This window comes from Caloenas nicobarica, chromosome 4, assembly GCF_036013445.1.
Source record: "Caloenas nicobarica isolate bCalNic1 chromosome 4, bCalNic1.hap1, whole genome shotgun sequence".
Lineage (NCBI taxonomy): Eukaryota > Metazoa > Chordata > Aves > Columbiformes > Columbidae > Caloenas > Caloenas nicobarica.
Genome location: NC_088248.1, coordinates 67,742,242 through 67,766,819, shown reverse-complemented (window position 1 = coordinate 67,766,819; position 24,578 = coordinate 67,742,242). Strand labels below are relative to the sequence as shown.

Genomic DNA, 24,578 nt, shown 5'->3' with positions numbered 1-24,578 from the left:
TGAAGTGTTTTGTATATGTGATCCAAATTTGATAAGCAACATTGTCACTTTTCTTCTGTGTGTTGCATTCGAGTAATGACACTGCTGCGATTGTTTGTTCAGCCTCGTTTGACTGTAAGCACCGTTTGCTGCTGGATGCACTTCCTTACATGCACATCCCCAGGAGCAGAAGTACGTAGTGACAAGGGTGATGCTGTGACTTAGAGTAAAGTAGTAGTCAGCACAACATCAGAATAACATTTTGCATTCCAGTCCTCCTTATAAATCATCTGTTTTCAAAGATCCAGTTTGATATGGATGAGGTTCTTCTTCTGCCTCTGTCTACTTCTGTATGATATCAGCCAGGCCGTTGTCTCTCTCCTTTCCCATCTTATACATTCTCAAAATGCCAGCGTAGCTCCATCCCTAGCACGATGGAGGAAGCCTCTGAAAAGTCTTACAAGCCATGGGTTAATCAACTTTAACCCTTTCCTACAGAGTTAGCTTTAAAGATATAACTTGACAGATAGGATTAAAAACTCTACTTTTGCCAGGAGCAGATGGTGCTGGAGATCCCTCCAATTTATGTTTGGCATGTGATGTTTATCAGGTAAATGTAAGATCTGATTTAAAGAAAGGATCTTGTTAACTGTTGTGGACAATTACAGCAGGTTCCATGTGCATCAGACTGTGTTTAGATGGAGCAGTATTTTAACCACTTTTGTGTCTACGAGGAATATCAGGCAATTGTAGAGTAACCTGGCAGAGACATTTCTCTGTAACATTGGTGCTTTAGATTTTGAAGGTTTATATCCTTTATGCATTTCTTTTAACCTACTGAATATAGTAATGGATATTGTACATGCTAGCCCTGAACTCAACTCCTAAAGATTGAACTTTGTGCTTGCAGCCTCTGCATTGAGGTTAATATTTTTACACGGAATAAATCCAAACAGTGTACAAAATGCATCACTGATGTAATTTACTATAAAAGTGGTATTTTTCAGATGCACAACTGTTCTGTCATCATAAGCCCGTATATTGAAGTGCTTAAATACTCTAGTAGGAACCATACTGATCATAGTTGAAAAATCAGCATCATTTAGAGAGTGAGTTTTCCTTTTCCAGCCTTCTGAGTCTGCCTTTTCTCTTCCTGCAGCTTGTGGATGTGACCTGGCTCAAGGAGGATTTTTTGTGAGACAGGGAGACTACATCTGTACTTTGGACTACCAGAGACTCTATGGCACACGGTGCTTCAGTTGTGATGAATTCATTGAGGGAGAAGTGGTCTCGGCACTGGGCAAAACCTATCACCCAGACTGTTTTGTGTGTGCTGTCTGCAGGTATGTTTTCTACATGAAGTTATATTTCATTTTAAAAGTAGGTTTTGAAAGCCGAATGCCAGGTGTTCAAACTTATAGCCTCTAGATGGGAGAGAGAAAAAAAAGGTTCTGTTTTTTATTATCCACTCCTTAAAAAGCAGCAGAATCTGAAAAAAAATATGCAAATTTTGAGTACCTCTTTTTTTTCAAATGCTTTTTCTGTTTTATGGTGTCTTATGTGTGAGGTTTTCAAAGTACTTGAGAAACTGCCACTGGCTTTACTGTCAGACCTTTTGCCGCAAATGTTGCTTTATTTCACCAGTGTCTGCTAATTTGTCTTTTGTTGACTGAAGTTACAAAGGATTCAAATGCCAGTGGCCTAGCTGAGTGGATACTGTATTAATAGATTTAAACCAAAGTTTCACAGTTCTGCTTCCCAGAAACTCCAATAGTCATTTGAAACAGGACAGGGAGGTCCTGGACCCACAAACACTAGTATATGTGTTGGATTTCACCGAGGATCTCAAGCAGCCATGGAGGTGACAAGTGACACAGCACACAGAATTCCTCGCCATCCTAGGCAGCCTGTTGTAGTTCAGTGGGATCATTTCCCACGTGGGTACACGCAACATTGCGACCCAGTGCTGGTGGGGATGTTTGCAGGCTTTGCAGTGCAAGTGATTTTTGTCCCTTTGACCTGCATCTTAATCCTCTTCTGGGGAAATAGCACAAACTGATCTGTTGAAGACTTCAGAAGGAAAATTTAAGTTGACTAAACCTTCAGGAAGTGCATTGTTAATAGCAGTTTGGAACAAATGGAAATGCTGTAATAATTTTTCAGGCTAAATTCAAGCCTTTAACAGTACAAGATGAGTAACCCCCCCATTCAAAGGGAAAGCACAACAGGGCACTGATGCACCACATTGTAGATACTATGTGTGCTGGTGCCACGTTCAGGTGACTGCAGTCCAAAACCAGCGTGTCCGTGTCGCCGTGGCCATCTGCCAGCCCAATGCCCAGATCATGGGGCTACCGAGCCCAGATGTCCTCCTGTGCTGATGCAGAAGCAAGACTTCAAATTCCAGAACAGCCATGGTTCATAGCAGGATATCAGTTTAATATATGAACTACAGGAATAATTAACGGAGCATGTTAAGGGGAAGACTCTAAGTCTGACAAGCCTTTATTATATTAAATACTGTCTGTTCAAGTTTTGCTATGTTTAGTAGATTTTTTCCTTTTAGATACTTTTAAACAGACATGAATAGTAAAGTTAACAAAAATGCCTAAAATATTCGTGGTGTGGTGGTGGTGTTTGTTGGTTTTGTTTGTTTGGGGGGGTTTTTTGTTGTTTTTTGGTGGTGGTGGTTTTGTTGTTGTTTGCTTGTTTGTTGTGTTGTTTTTTGTTTGTTTTTTGTTTTTTTTTTAAATAGGAAGAAAAAATATTTAATTGGGTAATTGTGGATCTCATGACTTCACTGTTGACCATACATGCCCTTGGCCTGCAGCCTCTCAGTATTATGGCTCTTCTTGGTAACTTTCTTAGCACTAGTACCTTCTGTAAAGTGAGGTACTTCTTTATGTAAGAGGAAAAAACGGTTGATTTTGTTTTCCTGCTAAATGTGCTTGTATCCTCAGCCACACCATCAGGGTTTAGCATTCAGGCATGAATTATTTACCTGTGTGTTACTATACTTGGCAGGTTGGTACCTAACTTAGGTTTCAGTGAGGCCATTGCATATACTAACCTCCTGCTGTATTTAGTCAGCCCTTCACCTGATGGTAGTACAATTTGTCTCATCTCCCTGGAAATTTAGAATATTTTTCTGTATGACAAAACTATTTATTCTTAAGTACCTAACAATTCGGGTGAGCTGAATTGCAATACAGTGAAAATACTCACTAGAACATACTAAAAATATCATGTGTATTGAAGACATGCTAAAGCTTTTAAAAATGAAGTTCCAATAAAATAGTATTTAATATAAAAAAAAATCAGAGATGTTCCCTAATGTTCTATATAACTAAATGTTCTGTATAACTGTTGGACTAAAAGCTATTTCACTGTTCCTAATTACTGCTATCTAAAACTTCAGTAGAAAGACACAGATTTGCTTCTGTTGCTTTCCTTAGAAGGATGTTGCCCTCATCAGAGTCAACTAATGCCCTGCTGACCAGCAAGATTCAGTTTGCGTCTCCCAAGGGGGTTGTAACACTGACTTGTGGTGCAGAGCAACAGAAGAATCCTGTCATCTTTTTATAGTGAAAACATTGGACCCAGTCCTCAACTGCTTTAAATCATTATTGCTTCAATTACCCCAGTCTTTGCAAGCCAGATGTAATTTGTGTTTTTTATGGGAAAGAGTGTCCCATCAAAATATAATCATCATTTATTTTATTGAGTGATAACTTCAATAAAAATAAGGTGGGTAGGCTATAAATATGTGTGGTTTAAGGAGAAAAAGAATGTTTGTTTAAAAAATAATAATATTAAATGGCAAAAAATAGAGCCATTTGTTTTCAGGTGCAGGATTGTAAAGCCCTCTACCTTGCTGTTTTCTTTGGTGAGAAGAGTCAGGAGTACCATTTGTGCCCTCATTCCTTCTAGATGGGCAGAAACCATAAATAATGGGCCAGAGCACACTGTCTGAAGCAGTTGGCTGACCACGCAAACTGCATTTGGTGTTGCCTTTTACAGCTGGACTTTAATGTGGGCGCTCTGTTAGAAATCTGAATTCCAGAACGATGTGAACTTGAGAGGTGGTGACTGCCTGATAGTGGGGCTGATTCTGCCCTCATGGAAACCAAGCACGACTTCTACCAACTTCAGCGGGAAAACGCTGGCAGCAGAAGGCACTTTACGCTCATGACACAGGTCTCCAGAATGCTGCAGGATCGTTAAGCTCTTTAAATGAGCACTTCTATAACCTGTATTTCTTTCTATAACTGCTGAGGTAAACCTTTTAAACTGTTCCTACATTCATAGTAAACCAGTGACAGTAGCAACTCCTTTTTTCTTATTTCCAGAGAAGATTTGAATAGAAACTGGTGGGAAGTGTATATTGCTTCAGATGGTGAAACGAGTGAGAAAATCTAATGTGCAAACAGCTAGCTGGAGCGGTGAGAAAAAAGCCAGCAATGCGAGCCCAGTCATTTTCTGGGGCTCGTGATACTACTACTTTTGAATGCCGTGTGGTCCAGTGTCACAGAAAAGAGCTGTGTTCCCTGGTGCCCTCTGCACAACATTCATAACCTGCTGCCCTCCTCTGTGAGAAAGCTTTGGTGTCAGCAACCCAACTCATCCTGGGCATCCCCTGGGACTCAGCTGCTATTTCCCAGGGCTGCCACAGGTCAAAGTGTGAAAAAAAAAATAATTCAGAGAAAAACTATTAAAAGTATAGCATAACATATTTCCCTATGTAATTGTTTCTCTCTATCTTGCGTTGACTGCGTGGCTCTTAAAAAAAATCAGGTTTTAATTGCATGTTTGCTCTGAGAGGCATGAAGATTGAAGCCTTAGTCCCTTCTTCTTCCAGTGCTGTTCATAGTCCAGTGAAACTTGGTTTCTGCTGTTGTGTTTTGTGATGATAATGCCTAAAACTAGGAATGAGTAGAAGAAAAACAGTCTAGATTCAAAAATGTTGCATATTAACTGCTTACTCTGAATTCCAGGGAGGTGGGTGAGCAATCTTATTCTCACAGTTGCATTAGTTGGACGGGCCTGTCCCCTGCAGAGGGCTGCTAAAGACATTTCCTCTGCAAGGTTCATGTGTTTGTAAAAGCGAATTAGAAAGAGGGAGAAAATTATTAAAATAGTGCACACAGCTCTTATATGGCTGTCAGAGACAGGAATGTACGGCTCCCAGGAGTAACTTACAGAGGATGGGAAAGGATGGGAAACTGGGTCTTTCAAAAAGCGATGGGTAATCATACCTGTGATAATGCTTGTGAAAATGGAATTTTCATGAGAAGTCTTAGTGTGATAAGTTATATGATGTATTAATACATCTATGCAGACGATACATATGTAAGATGGATGTATGGTCTGCGTAAGGTTATATTGTACGTAGACTATATATTTGATTTCAATGTTATTTATGTGCTGTGCATGCAAAAGGCATCAAAAATCTGGAGTTTGGTTTTATGGATTAATAGAATTGGTAAAGTTGGGGGAGGTGTTTATTCATGCAGTTGGAGGAATGTATATAATCATTATCCCTTTAATTTTGGTATTCTTGTCATTATAAGTTGGAAAAATACAGCTTTTTGTAGCATGTAAATGATGAAGAGAAAAGGACAATTTGACTCTTAGCTGGACTCTTAGCAGGGGGTACATTAGCACCTACATTCTGGGTTAGTAAGCAGACAGGTTCGTGTTCGCTTTACAGAATTCGGATATCTAAGTTCTATGTTTTGGCTGAATTTAGGGAGTTTTTTCTTGAAACAGCATATTGACAGAGTTCAATATGTGCTATATAGAGGTGAATAATGTGTGGAGGGGTAAGAGGCAGTTATGTATTCTTCAAGGGGTTTTGTGCCAAACCTGCATCTAAAACTTCTCTTAATCCATTCTTATTACATTCAATAAGGTAACTCACTGTGACCAGGTAGTTGAATATTAAAATTCAGAAAACTGTTCCCCCTCCCCGCCCCCCCCCCCCCCCCAACAAAGGGGTTTATAGTCCTACATATAACACTTATAACACTGCTATTTCTGGAAAGAAGCTGAGGGCTTTTGTGTATGTGTCTTAAAAAATTAAGGTAATACTGAAAATTAGAAGTTAAAATCCAGTTAGTTCTGAAACACAGCAATCAGTTCAGACTTTTTGAATATGTTAAACATTTTAATTGCTCACTTTTGTAGCACTGCTGAATTTTGAAAGGGTTGGTTCCCACTTGAGCAGTACTGGGTACTGCTTAAATCATCTCATGAATCAGGATTCTTTAGCTGGATGGTGAGGCCAAAGTTTCGAAATCAGACTGAGTGTTATTCTCAGTGTTTTGATTCTAAACCAAATATACTTATAATATATGACGCTTGCTGGAAAAAAAAAAAAGAGTCTTTCTGTCCTGCTCTTCAGGTTTATACATGGAACATACCTATAGCCCTAGAGTCACGTAAAATGGAAGAGACCTGTGGAGGTCCTGTGCTCCAGCCCCTGGCTCAGAGCAAGTCCAGTTTGAGCAGGCTGCTGACAGCATTGATTTAAAATATTTCCAAGGATGGAGATCCCACAGTCTCTCTGGACAGCCTTTTCCAGTATTTGAGCACACTCATGGTAATTTTTTTCCCTTATATTGAGTTGACATTTACCACATTCCAGCTTCTGTCTGCTGCCTGTTGTCCTTTCACTCTGTACCTTTGAGAAGACTGTGGCTCCATTTTCGTATACACATCATCAGGTAGTTTTAGATGGCAATAACATCTGCCCTGAGCATTTTAAGGCTTAGCAAGTCCATCTTCTTCAGCCCCTGCCCCTGCATCCTGTGCTCCAGCCTTCTCCACTGATCTCCCTCCAGTGAATCTTGTGCTGAGGAGCCCAAAATGGTACCCACTGCTCCAGATGCAGTCTCTCAAATGATGAACAGAGAAGATCACATCCCTGGACTTGCTGACTACACTAATGCAGTTGACCTTCTTTGCCACAGGGACACTGTGCTGACTCATGTTCAACGTGGTGTCCCCCAGGACCCCATACATCTTTTTATGCTTTCCAGCTGATTGATACCCAAGGGATGCTGGTGCATGGGGTTATTCCTCCCTAGATGCAGGACTTGGCATTTGCCCTTGTTGAAATTCATGTAGACAGTAGATAGCAAGTAATGTCAACTTCATATCATCGGGTTTAACACCCTGGGCCAAATTCATCCCTATGGAGCAACCTTGAGGGTTCTGATTGTACCAGGTACAAGTTGAAGCAGAATTTGATCCTGTAGGTCCTTAGATTGCAGTCTGACATTACACCTGATCCAGTGTAACTGCAGTCTGCTGCCGAAATGAATAGCTTTGCTCTCCCCACAACCCCAACCATATGCTTCTGTTAATTTTCTTATATCAAATTTAGTTGACCGTTCAGCCACAGAGTCAGATGAGCAACTTAAAAAAACAGAAGGCCATCTGTCTGCTCTGAAAAGTAAAAAAAAATTATTTTGGCCTAGAAAGCTTGCATGACTTACCCACAGCTACAGAGGTTGACACATGGTGCAGAGAAGGACAAGACCAGGACCAGACCTTTCAGTGTCAACCCACAGTTACCCTGGATTAGGCTGATGGTGGTTTGGTGTTTCACAATATAATTTATTTGGTCAGCTCCAGTCATTTCTGAGTTTACAAATATTGTAGGTAGGTGGATAAAACAAAATTAATTGGGAAATGAGTTATATAAGATGTATTGAAATGCTATAAGTAATTTCAGAGAACTGCTTTTAAAGATGATCTTAATTCTTATTTTAAAAATGGATAATCCAACTGTGAAAATCACACTGAATATTTTTAAAAGGATAAGTAGCTAATTAAAGCCCATACCTAGCAATGTTCAGTGGGTGACTGGTGGTGAGATGTCATTGTATTTGAAGACAGATATGCTGCTCTTAACTTACAATGCTATATATAATCCTGCTCACAAGTTGAAGAGCTCAGAAACTGAAACCTTGTTAATTGACTGTTACCACCTTCTGTTGCGCCTTCACTTGTACCAGTGTCAAAATCCTCGAGCAGGGCTGCTTGTGAAAAGGAGAGGTCAGATGTTACAGAAATACTGGCAAATATGTTGTGTACGAATTCTGGATTCCCAGCGAACAAGATAGTGAAGCAAACTCCAAGACTTAATTATGGGTTTAGAAGACCAGTGAGGGAAGGAACCGTCTGTTGGTACCTTTGAGCGGACAACTTCCAAGGAGGATTTTCCTGGGTTTTTTTTTAGGGCAAGGTATCTTGCAGATGTAGAAAACTTAATACAGAGAAGGGCACTATGGTTAGTTACTAAACTCCTAGAAAATATACCACGTATGATATGTTTATGGGCTAGGAAAGACCTCACATGCCCTCCCTTCTAAGGAGGCCTGTGACATGCTCTGGTACCTGTGAGCTTTCGCATGTTTTCTGTGTGCCATCTACCTGGCTTTGTGCCAAAGGAGGCCAATCATCCTATTCATCTCTCCTAGTTATAACTTATTTTCTTTCTGATTGTCTGTTTGCCTAATGCAGATGATTCAAAGTGATAGGTCCCTGCTTCTACTTTACTTGATGCTTGGTCCAGCTGTTTGAGATGGGCTTCAGTGTTCAGCTGGAAGCACAGCTGGATTTTTCTTAGGTAAATCATTGAGTCAAAAAAAAAAAAATATTATCCTTCCCTCTGGCTACTGCTCCTAATATACTAGATGCAAGAATGCTCAGTAGTTGCGGTACTTCTTCAGAGCAGTGAATCATTCATGGCTTCCATCTCCAGGATTATTAATGGTGCAAAGTTTGCTGTATTACTAAGACATCTCATGAGAGTCCCCTTGGGTCATTAGCAGAGTCCCAGTCTTGGTCCCCATAAAGACTATGACAAAACATACTTGAAGGCAACATCCTGCCCAGGGCAGGCAAGTGTGCATAAGAATGAAAGATTTTGGGATAGTTGTATGTCAGTGTAGTTGTGTGATTTTATCTGTGGAGCAAGTAACCATTTTTGTGGGCGTTTAATTTGGAGCAGATTACTAGTGGTCATAACAAGTTTATGGTTGTCTGTAAATCAAGATGAGATGTCATCCTAAAAGCAGGTGGGAGATCGATAACAAGTTCTTGTCTCAGTTCTGGAACAGTTGAAATTCTTTGGCTTGTGCCCTTCCAGGTCAATCAATAGTGCTAAGTTCTAGACTTGATTTTATAATATTTTGTTAAAATGAAAACATGATTTAATGGTTTCTTTCACATTAGCAGCAGAAAACTAGGACAGAATTTGAATTATATCACTGAGACAGTTTCTGGTAATTAGTCATTAATGTTTATTATCTGTATAGAAGTTTATCACATTAACTAATTTTTATTCAAATGTATGTGTGCTCATTTAAATAAACTTCTGTGTTGGACCAGATGACCTCTAGAGGTCCTTTCCAACCTCAGCTGTTCTGTGATGTTCATTAAACTGTTATTATTCCATATATTTGAAGGCTCTGGGACTTGAAGCAGTAGAAAAATCCATTGTGAATACCTAAAAAGAACTTTTATTTTTATATATATATATATATGTGTAAAAAACACAGAACACAGGAGCTTGCTGCTACTGGATTCCTGCAAGACGGGACAAAGCAGTACAACTCCATCACATCCTGTCTATTCTACTAGAGACAGTGTTGCCTTTCTTCTTCTGATCAGATTATTGAGTAAAATTCATGGTAGAAAATCCTCTCTTGAACTGATGGAGACCTGAGACTCCTGGATCTGTACTAAAATGGCCTTGGGCCACACATGGAGCATTGAGCTGCATCAGAGCAAGACGATTTTAAAGGCTGTTTCTATAAAATATTTTTCCTTAGTTTAACTTTAGGTAAATAAGAAATTAGCAGGTATTTGGAGTATAAAGTCATTAGTGAAGGGAAAAAGAAAAAAAGGTGAAAAGCAGAATTCATTATCATATTCAAAGAGAGAACAATATTTAAACTCCATGTGTCCTCATGTTTTTTAAAGTATTGCCTATGGTCTGAGATGGATGACAGTGTTGAACACTTATTTATCTTGTTTCATATGTATTTTAGTTACATTATTTAGATACAAAAGACAACATTGCTTTTGTTCTCTTTTAAAGTCATACAGATTTTCTTTTAAATGCAAGACAAATTTAATATAAGCCACTTCTGGGTGTTTTAGGGAGCAAAATAATGTTTATCCTTAGCAAGAAGTATCTGTGCAGCTCTTGTAGTGAAGACAACTTCTCACTTGGTATGAATTTGATAAGGTTTGTGGGGGAGTGTCATGCAGAGTTTTAATGAAATGTTAATGAAATAATCTGATCAGATGGACTTCACCATGAGGCAGAAGGCTTGTGTTATGTTTGTGCCCCACTTAAGCCATGTTTTGATAGCTTGCTTGGGATTTAGTTGGACGTGAACTTCGGGTGGAGTAAAATATGTTTATAAATCCTCACCATCCTTTGCTGCATTGGGAAGCGGTTTGTCCATCTGGTCCCCTTAGAGAAAAAACCTCAGTGGTTTCTGTGCCCAGACAAAAAAAATCTCATAGCAGAAAGTTTTTTGTTTTAAGGACATTGATAAAAAGGAAGGATTTAATTAAGTGTAAGGAGAGCTGCTGCTGAGTAGAGCAAACAAGTAATGTAGATGCTTTGGATTTTATAACTGGGATAGATTTTCTCCTATGAGGGTTCACTGACATTTACTTTCTGACCATATAGATTAAGAGAATAAGAGACTTTGATATGATCAAAGTCGGGAGGACAAGTGCTGGTTTTTTAATGTATAAAAGTCATCACTCTCGTGCAACGTTTTAACAACATAAAAGCAACTGCATTTGCCTGTACTTACTCCCTGTAATGCCAATTTTGTTTTCATTCTGTAACTGATCCTGTTAGTGATCAACCCTTGCTAATGCTACATTTCTTAGATTTGCAAGGATTTGGACTTGAGTGCTCAGTGTGGTTTTACATCTTTAGACATGAATTTTTTCTAAGTAGCTGTAACATCTGCATTTGTAGTTGTCTGTTTGATATGTCCCTTCAATACTTTAGCCTCCAAGTCGCTAAAAAATCATTAATGGGAACGAGGCAAGTAGAGAAAAAGAAACCAGAGTAATGAGCAGTTCTTTTGTGGAAAGTAGTATTTAATTTTTATAAAGACGTAAGGCTGTAACCTGTATGTTTTTTGTTCCCTCTGTTGTAGACTGCCTTTTCCTGCGGGTGACCGGGTAACTTTTAACGGGAAGGAGTGCATCTGCCAGAAATGTTCCCTGCCCCCTTCCAGCAGCACGACCTCTTTCCCCGTACAGAACCTAAGAGGTAAGTAGGGGTTTCTGCTCTTTTCTGTTGGTACTTCTTAGTCTGCACAGATTTAAAGAACACAATTTTACACTGATATGTTTAACTGGAGTTTTTACCACTATGCTGCTTAAAAGGTGTCAAGAAATGCAATGTAGTCATATGGCAGTTTACCGAGAAGTCTGATATTAAAAAGAAACACAAATGGTGCCATTATAGGGTTAACAATACACAGAACCTCCCAGAGCATTTGATTAAAACTGGAGTAAATCAAATTATTTGGAGGAAGTCATAATATAGATGTTAATATTTTTGAGGATTTAGTCCAACTCTAGCTAAAATAAAATCCAACATGACATTTAATAATTTGTGAGTGTGCCAGGGTTGCTTCAGAAAATAACACTGGCAAGAATGCGTGGCTAAATACTACACAGGATGGGTTAGTGTATGCAGTGTGACCAGAGGGACGTTTGCCTTTACCTCAGTACTCTTGTGTATTATCAGAAGATAGAAGCACTGCAGCCACAAAGCGTGGTCTTTTTTGCACCAAATCATCTGCTGATTTGTTCATGAGCAGCTGCCACTCTCTAACATTCATCCACCACCTATATGTAATTGAATATCAACAGCAATTCAATTAAGGAGCAAAGACCGACATATTTTTAATGACTATCATATCGCATCAAGCCGGATTTGACATGACTGAGGAAGGACCCCATACAAAGGAAGGACCTCACCTTTTTATATAAGGAATCCAGCTCACTTCAGGGAGGAGCTTCTCCTCCTTTTTTTTTCCTTTCTTTTTTTTTCTTTTTTCTTTGTTTTTCCCCATGTCTCTCTTTTTTACAGAAGTTTTCACCATCTCCTTTCTCCAGTTTCTCAGCAAAAGCTGCTGTGTGAATGCAGTGAGAGATGGTGTACTAATTCCTCTCTTGCTAATACTGTTCCCTTTAGGGGAGAGGATGACCCCTCTCTCTTAGGTGCTTTGTCTTGTCACTTATTCCAGAGATGGATCATCCTCAGCCATCTTGCCTGGCTGCATTTGCAGATACATACTTTAATGGCCTATCATCTGTTTGTCTCGTTGTCAAATGGGAAAAGTGGCTATGACTTTAATGGAAATTATTTGCCTGGCTGAGTACTGACAGAACAACTTCATTTGATTATCTGTGATACAGAATGCTTTAATGTACTTATATTCCCTTTCTCTGTACACACACACACTCCATGGAGAGTTTTTCTTGTATTGCATTTCCCCAGCTCTCTCAGGTTGCTGCACTGAGCCTCCCTAATGCACGGGTGCCTGCAACCATAAAACACACCACTTGCTTTAAAGAGAAACAGCACTGGAAGCATATCTTTGTGACAAAACCTGGCCTTGGAAAACAAAAGTTTAGCTTTTCCCTGAATAAAATCACAAGCCAATGCAAATATTTAAACCTCAAATACAGGTCTGCTTCAAAACTCATTAGAAGTGGAGGATATCTTGCTTGTTACAGATTCAGGTAAGAGTCTTGGCTGAAACCTGGACATCTGCCTTACTGTAGACTGGACTTCTAAAATAATTTGGTCTTCAGCTGAGGTTTACCAATTCTTCTTCTCAAATGATGTGGTGATGAGCTGACAGGTACCATGACTTCTTAAAGGGCCAACTGAGGTCCTTATGTGGTCTGTAAGTAAATGTGCCATGATGTTGCCAGGCTCCCAGATAAATATCATCCTTACTTGTATAGACTATATCCTTTCTTATCTCTTCCTTACTCCATTTCCCCAGTGTCTTGCAGTGCTGCTGCACAGCAGCATCCTCTGTTTTCATGGTGATGTGCAGCTGGCCCAGGAGCTACAGAGCTCATGAGCTTTGGGAAATGGGGTAGTAATAGTATAATCGCTCTTTGATGTGGGGAGTAGAGCTTTGGTGGGTCAATGGGAAAGCACTGCAGCCACAAATACATGGAGGTGCGTGCACTTATATGTAGCAGGATATGTCAGAACCTGACCAGTGACGGTGTACAGAAAATGAACCAAATATCTAAAAAGATAATATAGAATTTTGGAAACTTTCAGATTAATATGTAAAAGAGCAATGTGTAATAACTGCTGTTGTCCAAGCACTTGCTAATCCTTAGGATAGAACCAGTGTTTTTGTCCTCCCACTTTATTTTTAACCTCCTTCATGCATTACCTTTGGAAGAAATGAAGAATGTCATATATTTAGTTTTTGCCCGAGTCCTTGAATTTTTTTATTTTTGCATAAATACCTAGCTACCCGTTTTGTTTAGTTTATAAAATGGTCACTATGAAATCCTCTTGTGGCAGTGTTGATGTTGAAGGATTACTCAAGGAATAATGTCGACATGTAGCAGCAAATTGATGTGTTCTGCAGAGTTATTGGTTGAAATTAGGTGAGTCACCAAAGGATGCTGCATCCAAGACAGGAAGACAAGGACCTTGCATCAGTAGGCACTGTTGGCATAGCAACCACAGTATTTGTTTTTAATTATCTGGAACTCAACAGAGAAAACAGCAGTTAGGAATAAAAAAGTAGCTCACAAAATGCTGCATTTCTGCCCACCCAAGGTTAAACCAGATGGAAAGTGAATGACATCTGAGCACATGACATTGTATTAAGTCTGTGAAATAAACCTTAAACCAGTGTGATTAAATTAGATTACTGGATGAACCCTCAGACCAGGGGAGATCACAAAAAAGTTTCTGATTGCAGTTAGAGGATAGATACCCCAGTATTTATTGTCCTGTGGGACTAATTTCAGGCACACACCCAAATGTTCTCTTTTATTAGCAAAACTCAAATGGTCTGATCTGTGGTGCACACAGATTTGTGCTGGGCTTCTTTCCACATATTGGTGCTCTACAGGGCACACATTATTACTCCCTTCATCCATTCCAAATCCACTAAAGGAAAATAAGAACTACCCTTTATTGTTATGTGCTCAGAAATTAAACATTTACAATCGCACTAACAGAGTGTCTCATTAGGGTCACATAACCAACTAAATAGAATCTTAAATCAGAAAGTTTTTAAGAAGATTGTCTAAATCTTTTAATGAGATCCTATGTTTGGATTTCTTTCTTAATAACTTGATAAATCTTTTTAATGCTTTTGTGTTTCTTTCTCTTCCATGCAAGACATTGTTGTGTTTTCTTCTGGCATCTCTAAATGTCTCTTCAAATGTCTTACACAGTTTGTCTTTTCTACAGCAAATTGTTGAGATATATATAAAGAATTCCTAAAAAAAAAGTAATATCTGTTTTCATATAAGATGGAAGATAAAATCATATGGAAGATTAGATGGGTTACTGAGATATTGATACTAGAATAAGTTTATTACTGATGTTTATCCTTATTTTTCCACATATTCTGACTATTTTAACATTTTGTAAGAAAATTATACATAGACAGGAATCTAAAGAGTGAAGAATGAATGAGAGCTGGACCCCGTAGGATATTAGAGGATTTATTTAGGATATAGAGGATCAGGTTCAAATACCATGTCTATGTAGCATCTCGAAGCAGAGCCTTTGCCAGTGGACTGTCAGCCTGGAAGCTAAGAGTGGATTTTGCTTTTACTACTATAATCAAAAGCATTCATCATTAACAAAACCAAAATGAAACAAAAACAACAACAACCCCAAACAAACGACCACAAAAAAAAGCCCCCCAAAAAAAGCCTTATCCTCAATTACTTTTTTTTGAGGAGTATAGCTACTGCACATATAGCCTGTTGAACCAACATAGCCTAGCTTATGTTATCTAGTTATGACATGTTTTGAATTTAATTTTCTGTTAATTTTCCTTGCAACTCTTTGGAACTTTATATAAGTGAATGTCTATAAATAATAAATTTCCGATGTTGCACTTTCCTATGTTGCAATGTCACTGCTATTCAGGAATTTGTAATGTCTTTCAAGTATTGGTACATTTTTCCTGGTTACAGAAGTTCACATTAGAATTTCAGCTTATTTTTACCACAGTTGCAAAAAGAATTTTGAACCATGATTAAAGCTTTCAGACCCAGAAGCAAAGTCTAATATGAAAGTTCAATTTGTTTTAATCTCATGACTTTTAGGGGGTTCTTAATTAATTTTATTGGGCTGATTTGTGATGTTTGAAAACTTACTCAGCACAGCTTTGCATCTTTTAAACACAGTATGAGTGAATTAAAATAAAACCTAAGTCAGTAGGAAGTCTAAGTCATTAGTTTTTTCTTGGAATGATTCATGTCTTCTAGCCATGTTAGGACAATATTAGGGCAGCAGCACTTGGTATCCATCAGTGAGCAGCCAGCAGGGATCTTCAGAGCCTGCACAAGCTGTTACTGGGACACCGATGGATCCTCGTACTTCAGGAACCGGTATTGTTGCGTGACCATCTAAAGCGTGTGATTCACTCATATTGGGTTTCTCTCTTGCAGATTGTGGTGGCTGCGGTTCAGAAATAAAAAATGGGCAGTCATTGGTTGCCTTGGACAAACACTGGCATTTGGGCTGTTTTAAGTGCAATACATGCGGCAAGCAACTGAATGCGGAGTACATCAGCAAGTAAGTTGAGTGAAGGAGCATTTTTGCTCATTTTCAGCATTCTTAATTAATTCAGTATTGCATATCTTTTAATTTGTGTTTATCAGTATTTGGAGATATATAAAAAATTTGAGATTATTGTCTAAATTATTATCTAAATGGTATTAAATGCAGAAAAATTCAGATTAATTTGTCCATTTACCTGTAATGAGACTTGCCAAAGCTACAGAAAGGTGGTGGAGTACGCTTCATACAGAAAGGTGGAGTATGCTTCAAAGCCTCGTAGATACTCCCTTAGTTATCTATGTTTGACTTTGCTCTATGCGATGTTGTATGAACAAGCAGATATTACCCTTTCCATGTGTTTCACATAAGCAAAAGTGTTCTCAAAAAGTTCATTAAGGAGGTACCTATCAAGCTTTTGCGCTGCTCCAGACCCTTGCGCTGTTGGATTTGGACTGAATGTGATGACAGCGATGAGAGTCAGCCCAAAGCACACACACAGAACGAGCCCCATGTCAACACCCATATCAGCTCAGTGAGATATGGGGCTTCCACTGGCCAAGGCACCTGGGATTAATTTCTGCTTTAGAGAAGTGTGTTGATACAATGAAATTTTCTTAAACAGCTAACTCAATCACCAGTACCCAGCGATGAAGGAGTTTCAGAGCTGATGTCCCACTGACTTTCAATAATTCTTTGGATTTTGATTAATACAAGTATAACATTTAATTTCACAGCTTGCATTGGAGAGTGGCAGAACAATATTTAATAAAAGGGTGTTCTTAAATAAGGTTTTGCATTATTTCAAATCTTGCGCTACTCTGCTGTATTTTGGTACAGTGGGTTTTTTGCTTGTTATTAAATAATAAAAACACCATAAATTGTAAAGATATAATTATTGTTAAATCCTCTTTTTAGAAAGCTAAATGCCAAACAAAATAAGAGAAGAAACATCCTGGCTTCAATTAATTAAATTAATTACTGTGATAACTTATAGGTTAGTGTCTAAGCAATCCAACTTCTATGCTATAAAATTAATTTTTATGTTTCTCTAGGGAAATGTCCAATAAAATTATTCCTCTGCTAATAAATCTGTCTGACCATAGGCTGTTTTAGCGTAACACACTAAACATATTTAACTATGTTTAACTTGCACTTTGAAATAGGAGAAGAGTCTCCAGTTTCTTCTAGAGTAATTAATTTTCATCAGTTTAATGGTCTAAGTGTAGAACTTCATAAAATTGTGATCTAATTGTAAAATTAACAAATAGATTCACTTCAGAGCAATAGCCCACACGTTCTGACCTTTTAGAATAAAAGCTAAGTCTTCTGTTTTTATTCTTCATATTTTTAAATTATACACTATCTTAAATCACTTGTGGTGGTGCAATAACTGTTCAAAGCATGCACAAATGTACTGCAAGATCTCTTTTGCTGCTCAGGTTGAAGCTTTGTAGTCATAACTGGCTTCTATGGAGCAGGTTCCCGAGTTGGTTAATCCATGACTATCTTTAAGCAAGTCCAGTCAAGAATGTCAATAGACTTAAGTGTTAATGAAAACTTTGTTTACCATTAAGGTAGTTGAGAAATTACTCTGCAGTCTAAGCTAAGTACAGTTAGATGATAAGTAAAGAGGGGAAGAATAATACGTAGAAACAAGTATTTTTTACAAAGAGTGGGAAACATGTTGAAGTATTGAATGAGTGACACTATCAAAACAAATGGTGTGAGAGTCTCAGAAACTGAGTGTTGGGACCAGGGCATAGGCGACAGCTGAATTCAGTGACAAATCAGGAAAGTGGGATCATGGTAGACTCAGAAGGGCCAGAATAGTGTGTTAACTATTCAGTTCTTTACAAAGGGAATAAATACAGCTATTTGGGAGGTGGGAGTCCATGACCACCCTGTGAAGTGTTGAAGCCATAGTAAATTTACCTATATAAACTCTCAGTAAACCTGTAAGCCTATGTAAAGCAATCTCTGTGTCCTGTTGTTCTTCCCTAGGGATGGCATTCCATATTGCGAAACGGACTATCATGCAAAGTTTGGTATCAGATGTGACAATTGTGAAAAGTATATCACAGGAAGAGTGCTGGAGGTAAGGTGAATCTGTCTTTCAAACTCATCTCAAGAGACTCGCTCTTTTGGGTGTAGTCGTACGCTCACAAATGAGTGTTAATGCAACTGTTTAATGTTACTTTTATGACACACTAGGACCCTTTTCTGTAATTCTTTTCTATTTCTTCTGTTAATGATTTGGTAATACACACGCTTCCTAAATGGATATTTGTGGTACCGGTTCAGGTAGCAGAAGTAATAAGTGAATGTGCTATCATGCACACTTTAATACTTTACGCTAAATTTGGTGTGCAGCCACCCATAGCAGGTTAAAGAAAGTGATTAATTCTAAAATGGTAGAAGAACAGAATTTTCAGTTTCTCTACTGACTTTTGGCTTCACAATATTGTGTTTTTCTGTCCTGGTTCTTGCCTTGAAAGGTCTATGCAAATATAGTATTTTTATTTGGTAGTATTTTAACTGCAATATTGTTAAACAATAGCATGTGGTGTGATGTGATTAAGAACTAGGTCCTTACTGTCTCTGTGGATGATGAAAAGACCAAAAAAAAATGGTTAAGAAGATGGGTATAGTAACAATGCTCAGTTGGATTTGTGGGACCTGGCAGGCACATGTGGCTGTATCTGTTTCACTGCTTGATAAGAACGTACTGAGCATTATGACAGTTGTTTGGTTTCATTATAGATGGACCAATAACAAAACTCAATCTTTAAAGCTGTTGTAGGAATTTTACCATGATTGATTACATCCGTCACTGTAGTTCTAGGTGATGTTTCCGGTTAGTGTGTGTGTCCCCTTCCCCTTCCCCAGCGTTGCTCTGATGACAGTGCTGTGGCACTGATTCTTTTCTTACTTTGGTACTGGTGCAGCCTGGGAGTGACTGTGATTGAAGTCTGTGACCTGATGAAAGATTCTGAAAACTATTCAAAAAGAGGACAGATGATGAGACGCAATCTGTAAAAGTACAGCAGTGTCAGATAGTGTCCCTATCCAACAGGAAAAATAGGATGAAGTTAGTATGAAGCAGGCAATGGATTTGAACAGGTACAATGATATTTAATGTCTGGAAGTTGGTTAAAACAATATGGAAACTTTATGATCTATAACCTTCTTTCCAAAAGATTGTATGAAACAACTTGTATTATGTGCAACAAAACTAATGAAGCCTGAATATGGGTGAATGTCCTCTGTCCTAGCATTCATTCAGCTGCCACGATAGGTACTATTCCTCATGACCTCTCCCAAAATGTCTACTCCCATCCTACGTATTACCCCCTGAAATATCTCAAGAGTTTTCTTTACATTTCTACTGCCTGTTTAAACAGTCAAGAGTTGACACACAATGTGAGGCTCCTTCTACAGTGAGCAGCCTTTGGACCTCTGTAAGAGATGACTTCAAATGGCTGTTGAGTTCCAATGTTGACCACAGAGAATGGTCAGATGAGGAGTTAGCAAGCACACCTCGTTTCATTAGGAAGCTACACTGAAAATCATGACTTAAGCAAACAGATTTGAAAGAATGCAGAGACTGTATCCATAGCAAACGTGGTTAAGTCATTTGCTGTTCGTCTGCAGCAGACGGACTTGTTCATAACGCTTCGGATTGGGGCTGGTTCTCCTGTCTGTCTGGTATCAAACTCAGTGTGTGTTTGTCACTGGACAGCTTGTTGGTATGTTGTTTATCTCCTGGTCAGGAGGATAGAAAAAATAAGTAGTAGTTATGGCCGCTTTTTGTTGTAGGATGTATTTTTTGTGGAGTTGTCTGGAATCCTGAACCAGTTTTCAAAACTTCAGTATTTTTTTTTTTACCATCTTGAATATAGTCTGGAGATGCACAGAAATAATAGAGTTACTTTTGAAGTGGGAGAAGACCTTGACAGCGATACTTATTAGGCAGAGAAGTAGTCACCCAAGGGAGCTGCTGGAAGCTATCACTTAGATCCTATTAAAACAAGATTGGACAAGGCACTGGAAAATCTGCGTTAGGGAACAGTCCTGCAATGGCAAAGGGAGTGACTATATGACCTAATAGGATTTTTTCCATCTCTGATTTCTGTGATAATGTCAGGAGGACAGCTGCTTCCACGGTTATTCTGTGCCCAGATTTTATAATATTGTCTCCCTTTCCAACACTTGTTCACTCTAAGTGTTTATTCAGCAGAGGAGGAGGGGAGGGTCAACTAGTGTGAGTTACTGATAACTTATAAAAATATAGCTGTTTTTGTAGGTTACCAGCCAAATACAATGATGATTTGGTTACTTAAATTCTTTCTTCAATCCATTTTCTGAGGGCCAGAATCATTGCATGTAGTAAATGGGCTTAAACACGGGATAGCTCTGTTTATAATTCCTTTCTTGTTTCTTTCTTCCCCTCCAATCCACCTTGGCTTGTCCCCAGTCTCCCAGGGAACTTGTACTGGAAAAGCTACAAAAGGGCCTGAGCAGCTGATTTACAGAGACCATCAATTCTTCTGTTGCTTTTAAAGGCAACAGTTTTACTGTTCTTTTTACAAAAAGCCTGTTCAGCAGTGCTTTTATGGGCAAAGTTTGCTTTGGTCGTGAAGCATACAGGGCTCTGTTTGATGGAACATCAGTCCTTTCCTAGAAGTTGCTGGTTTTCCCCTGACCCTATATATTGATAAACCTACCGTCTTAAATGGGGAGCAAGAAGTGGCTGGAGTTTACCTGACAGTTCAACTTAAAATGCAGTGTGACTGAAAACCTTTAGGGAGGAAAAGGGTTTATTTCAGTGCTTATGCTATAGCTGTGTTCCCAACCCAACATTATCTAAAATTAAGCAACAATACAGAAAATAAACACATTTTAAAATAACAAGCTGTTGATTTTTGTAACCAGCCATTTCCCTTTTGTCGTGTTGCAATCTATTTCTCTGCATTTGGCACTAAAAAATATTTGTAATCTCTTTTTTCTTTCACAAGCAGCTATTTATTAATTAAAATCTGAAGTTGTGGCAATGACCATACTGTAAAAATAGATGAAATAAGCATAATTGCCTTTTGTCTAAAAATACACTATATTTTACATGATAATTCAGAGACTGATACAAACCCCTTTCAATTGAGAAAACACTTTTTGTTTGTTTTGTGATTTTTTTAGTCAGTCTTCTAGCTGCATTTTGCTCAGGGGAGACAGAGGAGGGTCACCTTCCTCCTGGTCCTTCCCGCACGATGAGCCATGCAGGGGTTTGGAAAGCAGAGGAACCACGTAGCAGCCAGTGACTCCCCCTGGTCCCCTCCTGGGGTACATACCTGGGTTTCCTTAACATCTGATATTTGGAAACTTTATCTCGATGAATAGAGAGCTGCTGGAAGTCTGTGTATAGTTACTAATTCTTCGGATATCAATTAGTTTTAAGCTTTTTTTGGTCTTCTCCCCTTCAACTGAAGAACTTCAGGAGAATTTTGTAGAGAACAGGCTTAATTCCTCTCAACTTTCATTTTGGAAAACTGAATGAGACAAATTCTCCTCTGCTTGTAAAGTCAGCTCCAGGCTCTTATGCTGATGCTGGTGGACCTTCTCTGCAGCCCAGTGATGTCCATGCTGAGCTGCCTTGTAGCAGGTCTCCATGACCAGCTCTACTGGTAGCTGATGAACAAGCAGGATCTCCACTGTTACTGGCTGGTGTTTTGAATTTCATGTGAATGAAAGTTGACAGTGTAGCATGTTGGAGGTTACGCTTTTGGAAAAGTCTCTTGGAGTTTATTTACATGCAATCCAATTGTTTTTGTAAGCACCAAGGGTTATTTTCAGCTCTTTAGTAGACTTCTGTCTACAGCTGTCCTGTGATTTACAGCTACGTGGCTGTGGCATAAATGTGTGCTGCAAGTGCTGGTAAAAATGGTTGTAGCATTTATTAAACATAAAGATGGGTCCAGCTGCTTTATCTGACATCCTAACATGGCACGTGGTACTCAATATATGTGGGGGAAGAAATGGCTAACGTTTTTGTTTTACATGTGTACGTAGATGTCTAGAAAAGCATAATCGATTTTTTTTTTTTTAATCTATTCATTGTAACTATGTTACATTAAAAAAGGGAACAAATATAGGAAACACTAGACAGGAATGAAACTAGAAATGTCAGTTATTTATATGTCAGTTAAATGCCACTCATACCTCAGTGACTTATTAATTAGAACATTAATCACATTTTTGGTAGTTTGTTTTTTGCTTTGCCCTAGGGTTGAGCTGCTTTCGTTTGCAGCCACATCTACTTTGTAAATCAATTGCCTTTCCCTTTGCAAAAGTCTCTGTATAGCAGAGAGACGAGACTAATTCTTTACAGCAGGGTGTACAAATTTCTGCCTGCAGTGTGGAAGAATGGTTCATTCTGAAATGTCTGTTACCCTGCTGTTTCGCTAACAACAAAACCTAGTGATGTGTGAAAGGTACTTGAGCAGCTTATAATATAGGCATTAATACTGAAACATGCAATAAAAGGGGCTCTGTCTATGTGAACGAAGGGTTTCCTGTAGCATGGGCAGCCTTGCGAAGGCTGTCAGAGCAGCTAAAGGATCCAAGTGTCAGTACTAATCTTCAGTTAGAAACTGCTCTCTACGCCAGTTCTCTCCCATCACAAGAGAAGAAGGAAAACTGTTGGAAAAGATACATCTAAATAAATCAGCATTAGCTGTTGCAAAAGGAAACCATCTAAGGTAGGAAACATTTAACTAGCACTTTCAATGCATGGTGTTTGCTGAGATTCAAGGCATTTTGCAGCTTGAGAACCGTCTCTGTTTTGGTGCCATTTGCATTTGTCTGGGGCTGCTGGTTTGCAGAGGTAGGTTGATCATCAGCGCATAATATCTGAACTTGGGTGGATAAGAGGTAATTAATGGTTGACTTAGACTTTCTGCTTTAAAACAGGTATCATTAAAAATACTATCAACAAGCATATAAATAGCAATGCAAATGTTTTTGACCTTAGCTTTTAGTCTTTGCTGTAGCCAAGTTGTATTCTTTTCACCTTATCTTTCTCCTACTCCCATCCCTTCCCTTTTTCAACCACCTCTTCTCTCCAGAAAGATATAGAGCTACACCTATCCAGATTTATTTTCAGAACTGTTAAAAAATCACGATTTTTGGCATGTCAGGAAAAAACAGTGCATATTAAAATGATCTGTTTGCATAGGTTTTTACCTTGTAAATCAGTTTTTAGGTTTATTGGGGAAGAGCACTGAGTAACACTTGGTGATAGGTAAAGCCTGTTACATTTTACCAAAGTAAGGGATTCTGCAAAGTATTTCTGAATAACAAGAAAGAGAAGTTCAGAATGTGAAGGAAACTATTTGATAGAGGAGAAAGAATGACTATTGCAGGTTTGGGGGGTTTTTTCACTTGCTTGTTTGCTTTTCTGTTGAGAATTTCTCTCATGTACAGAAAACGTCCCCGGGAGTGTTGCTGTACATTGGTGCCTGTGTGGGTTTGTTCCTGGTAGCGTTAGTGCATAGTTTGACTCTTTGAGCCTGACAGAGAGGTGAATGGTGTCCACTGCCTTTTCCCGTTATGCAAAAATGTAGTACTAGTTAACTCTCTTAAACTAACTTAATTATTAAAGCATCAAAGCAGTGATTCCCATAGTCACCTTGATACTTTCGGAGCCTCAGCCACAGACAGCACACAGTATGCAGTTACAAAACCTTTCTAAGTGATGTGTTGCTGTGGTGATGCCTTATCTAGTACTATTTGCCAACATTTGAATATTTCGATAACGTGGAATGTTTCACTTTTGGATGTCTTAAGTTCCTCATCCAATTACTTTGCATAATTTCTTTCATTTCTGGTGGTGTCCTGGCTCACGGCTGGGCCACATTGTGGTCGGCCCCACCACTGCTCTGCAGTGCCTTGAACCCACCCGTGATCCAGCCGCCAGCACAAACACCTCCCTCCAGCTCTCTCCCGTAACCATGGCAGTGATGCAGCAGTAAGTGCACTTAGTGACAAGTGGCTTTGTTGATAAAGTATCTCCAGGATGCTCTGGCCCATGTGACAACGGTTCAGTGTGTCTGCTAATAGCAGGAAACCAGCCTATGTGACTCATTCCTTGTATCTTTAAGATTTTCTCATCCTGCCAGCTTTCAGCATTTTTGTTCTTCTTCAGATTTCTTTTTTCCCCCCAAAGTAGGAACTTCTGAGTGGTACCTTGAACTGGAAATGTGTGGGTGAGTCTGAAAGTAGCAACTTCCTACTTCCTGGAAGGACTATTAATGTCAGTTCTGCACATGAGAATAGCATTTCCAGTTCCAGCTAAATTTAGGAATCCAAAATACCAGCCCTTGGTCAGACACAGAATGAGAGACAGCTTCTGTTCTCAGATGTTCACAGCCTGGATCACCACGACCAACGTGAGAAGAGCTGTGCTGGCTTCATTTGATAAATCATGCTGCCTCTTCAGGGCTGTTCGCTGTTGGTTGCATCTTCATTCTTCCCATCTGAAATGATTGGGCCAAATCTACAGCTGCAAAGTCGAAAAGGAGAAAGATGACTTGCAGACATATTCGCCTTCCTTTGGTCCCTCTCCCCTGTCAAGGGATATCAGAAGTGAGAGCCAGCTGTGGCTTGTCTTGGCCCCTAAGTGGGATTTAAGGAGTGGTAAAGTGGAAAAGAAATGAAGGAGGTTGTTGAACAAACGGAAAACAGAAGCCTCTTCCAGTCTCAGTGGGTG

The 24,578-nt window shown here is 39.0% G+C and overlaps 1 protein-coding gene across 2 annotated transcripts in view; it reads left to right on the top strand.

Moving 5' to 3' along the window:
* Nucleotides 1–24,578, top strand: part of ABLIM2 (actin binding LIM protein family member 2) — a 144,111-nt gene that overhangs the window by 53,434 nt on the left and 66,099 nt on the right. For both annotated transcript variants that reach the window (XM_065634969.1, XM_065634970.1), the window contains exons 3-6: nucleotides 1,139–1,322; nucleotides 11,178–11,293; nucleotides 15,706–15,832; nucleotides 17,819–17,912. In XM_065634969.1, the coding sequence (XP_065491041.1) occupies nucleotides 1,139–1,322; nucleotides 11,178–11,293; nucleotides 15,706–15,832; nucleotides 17,819–17,912 (521 nt within the window). The remainder of the gene's footprint in view (nucleotides 1–1,138; nucleotides 1,323–11,177; nucleotides 11,294–15,705; nucleotides 15,833–17,818; nucleotides 17,913–24,578) is intronic.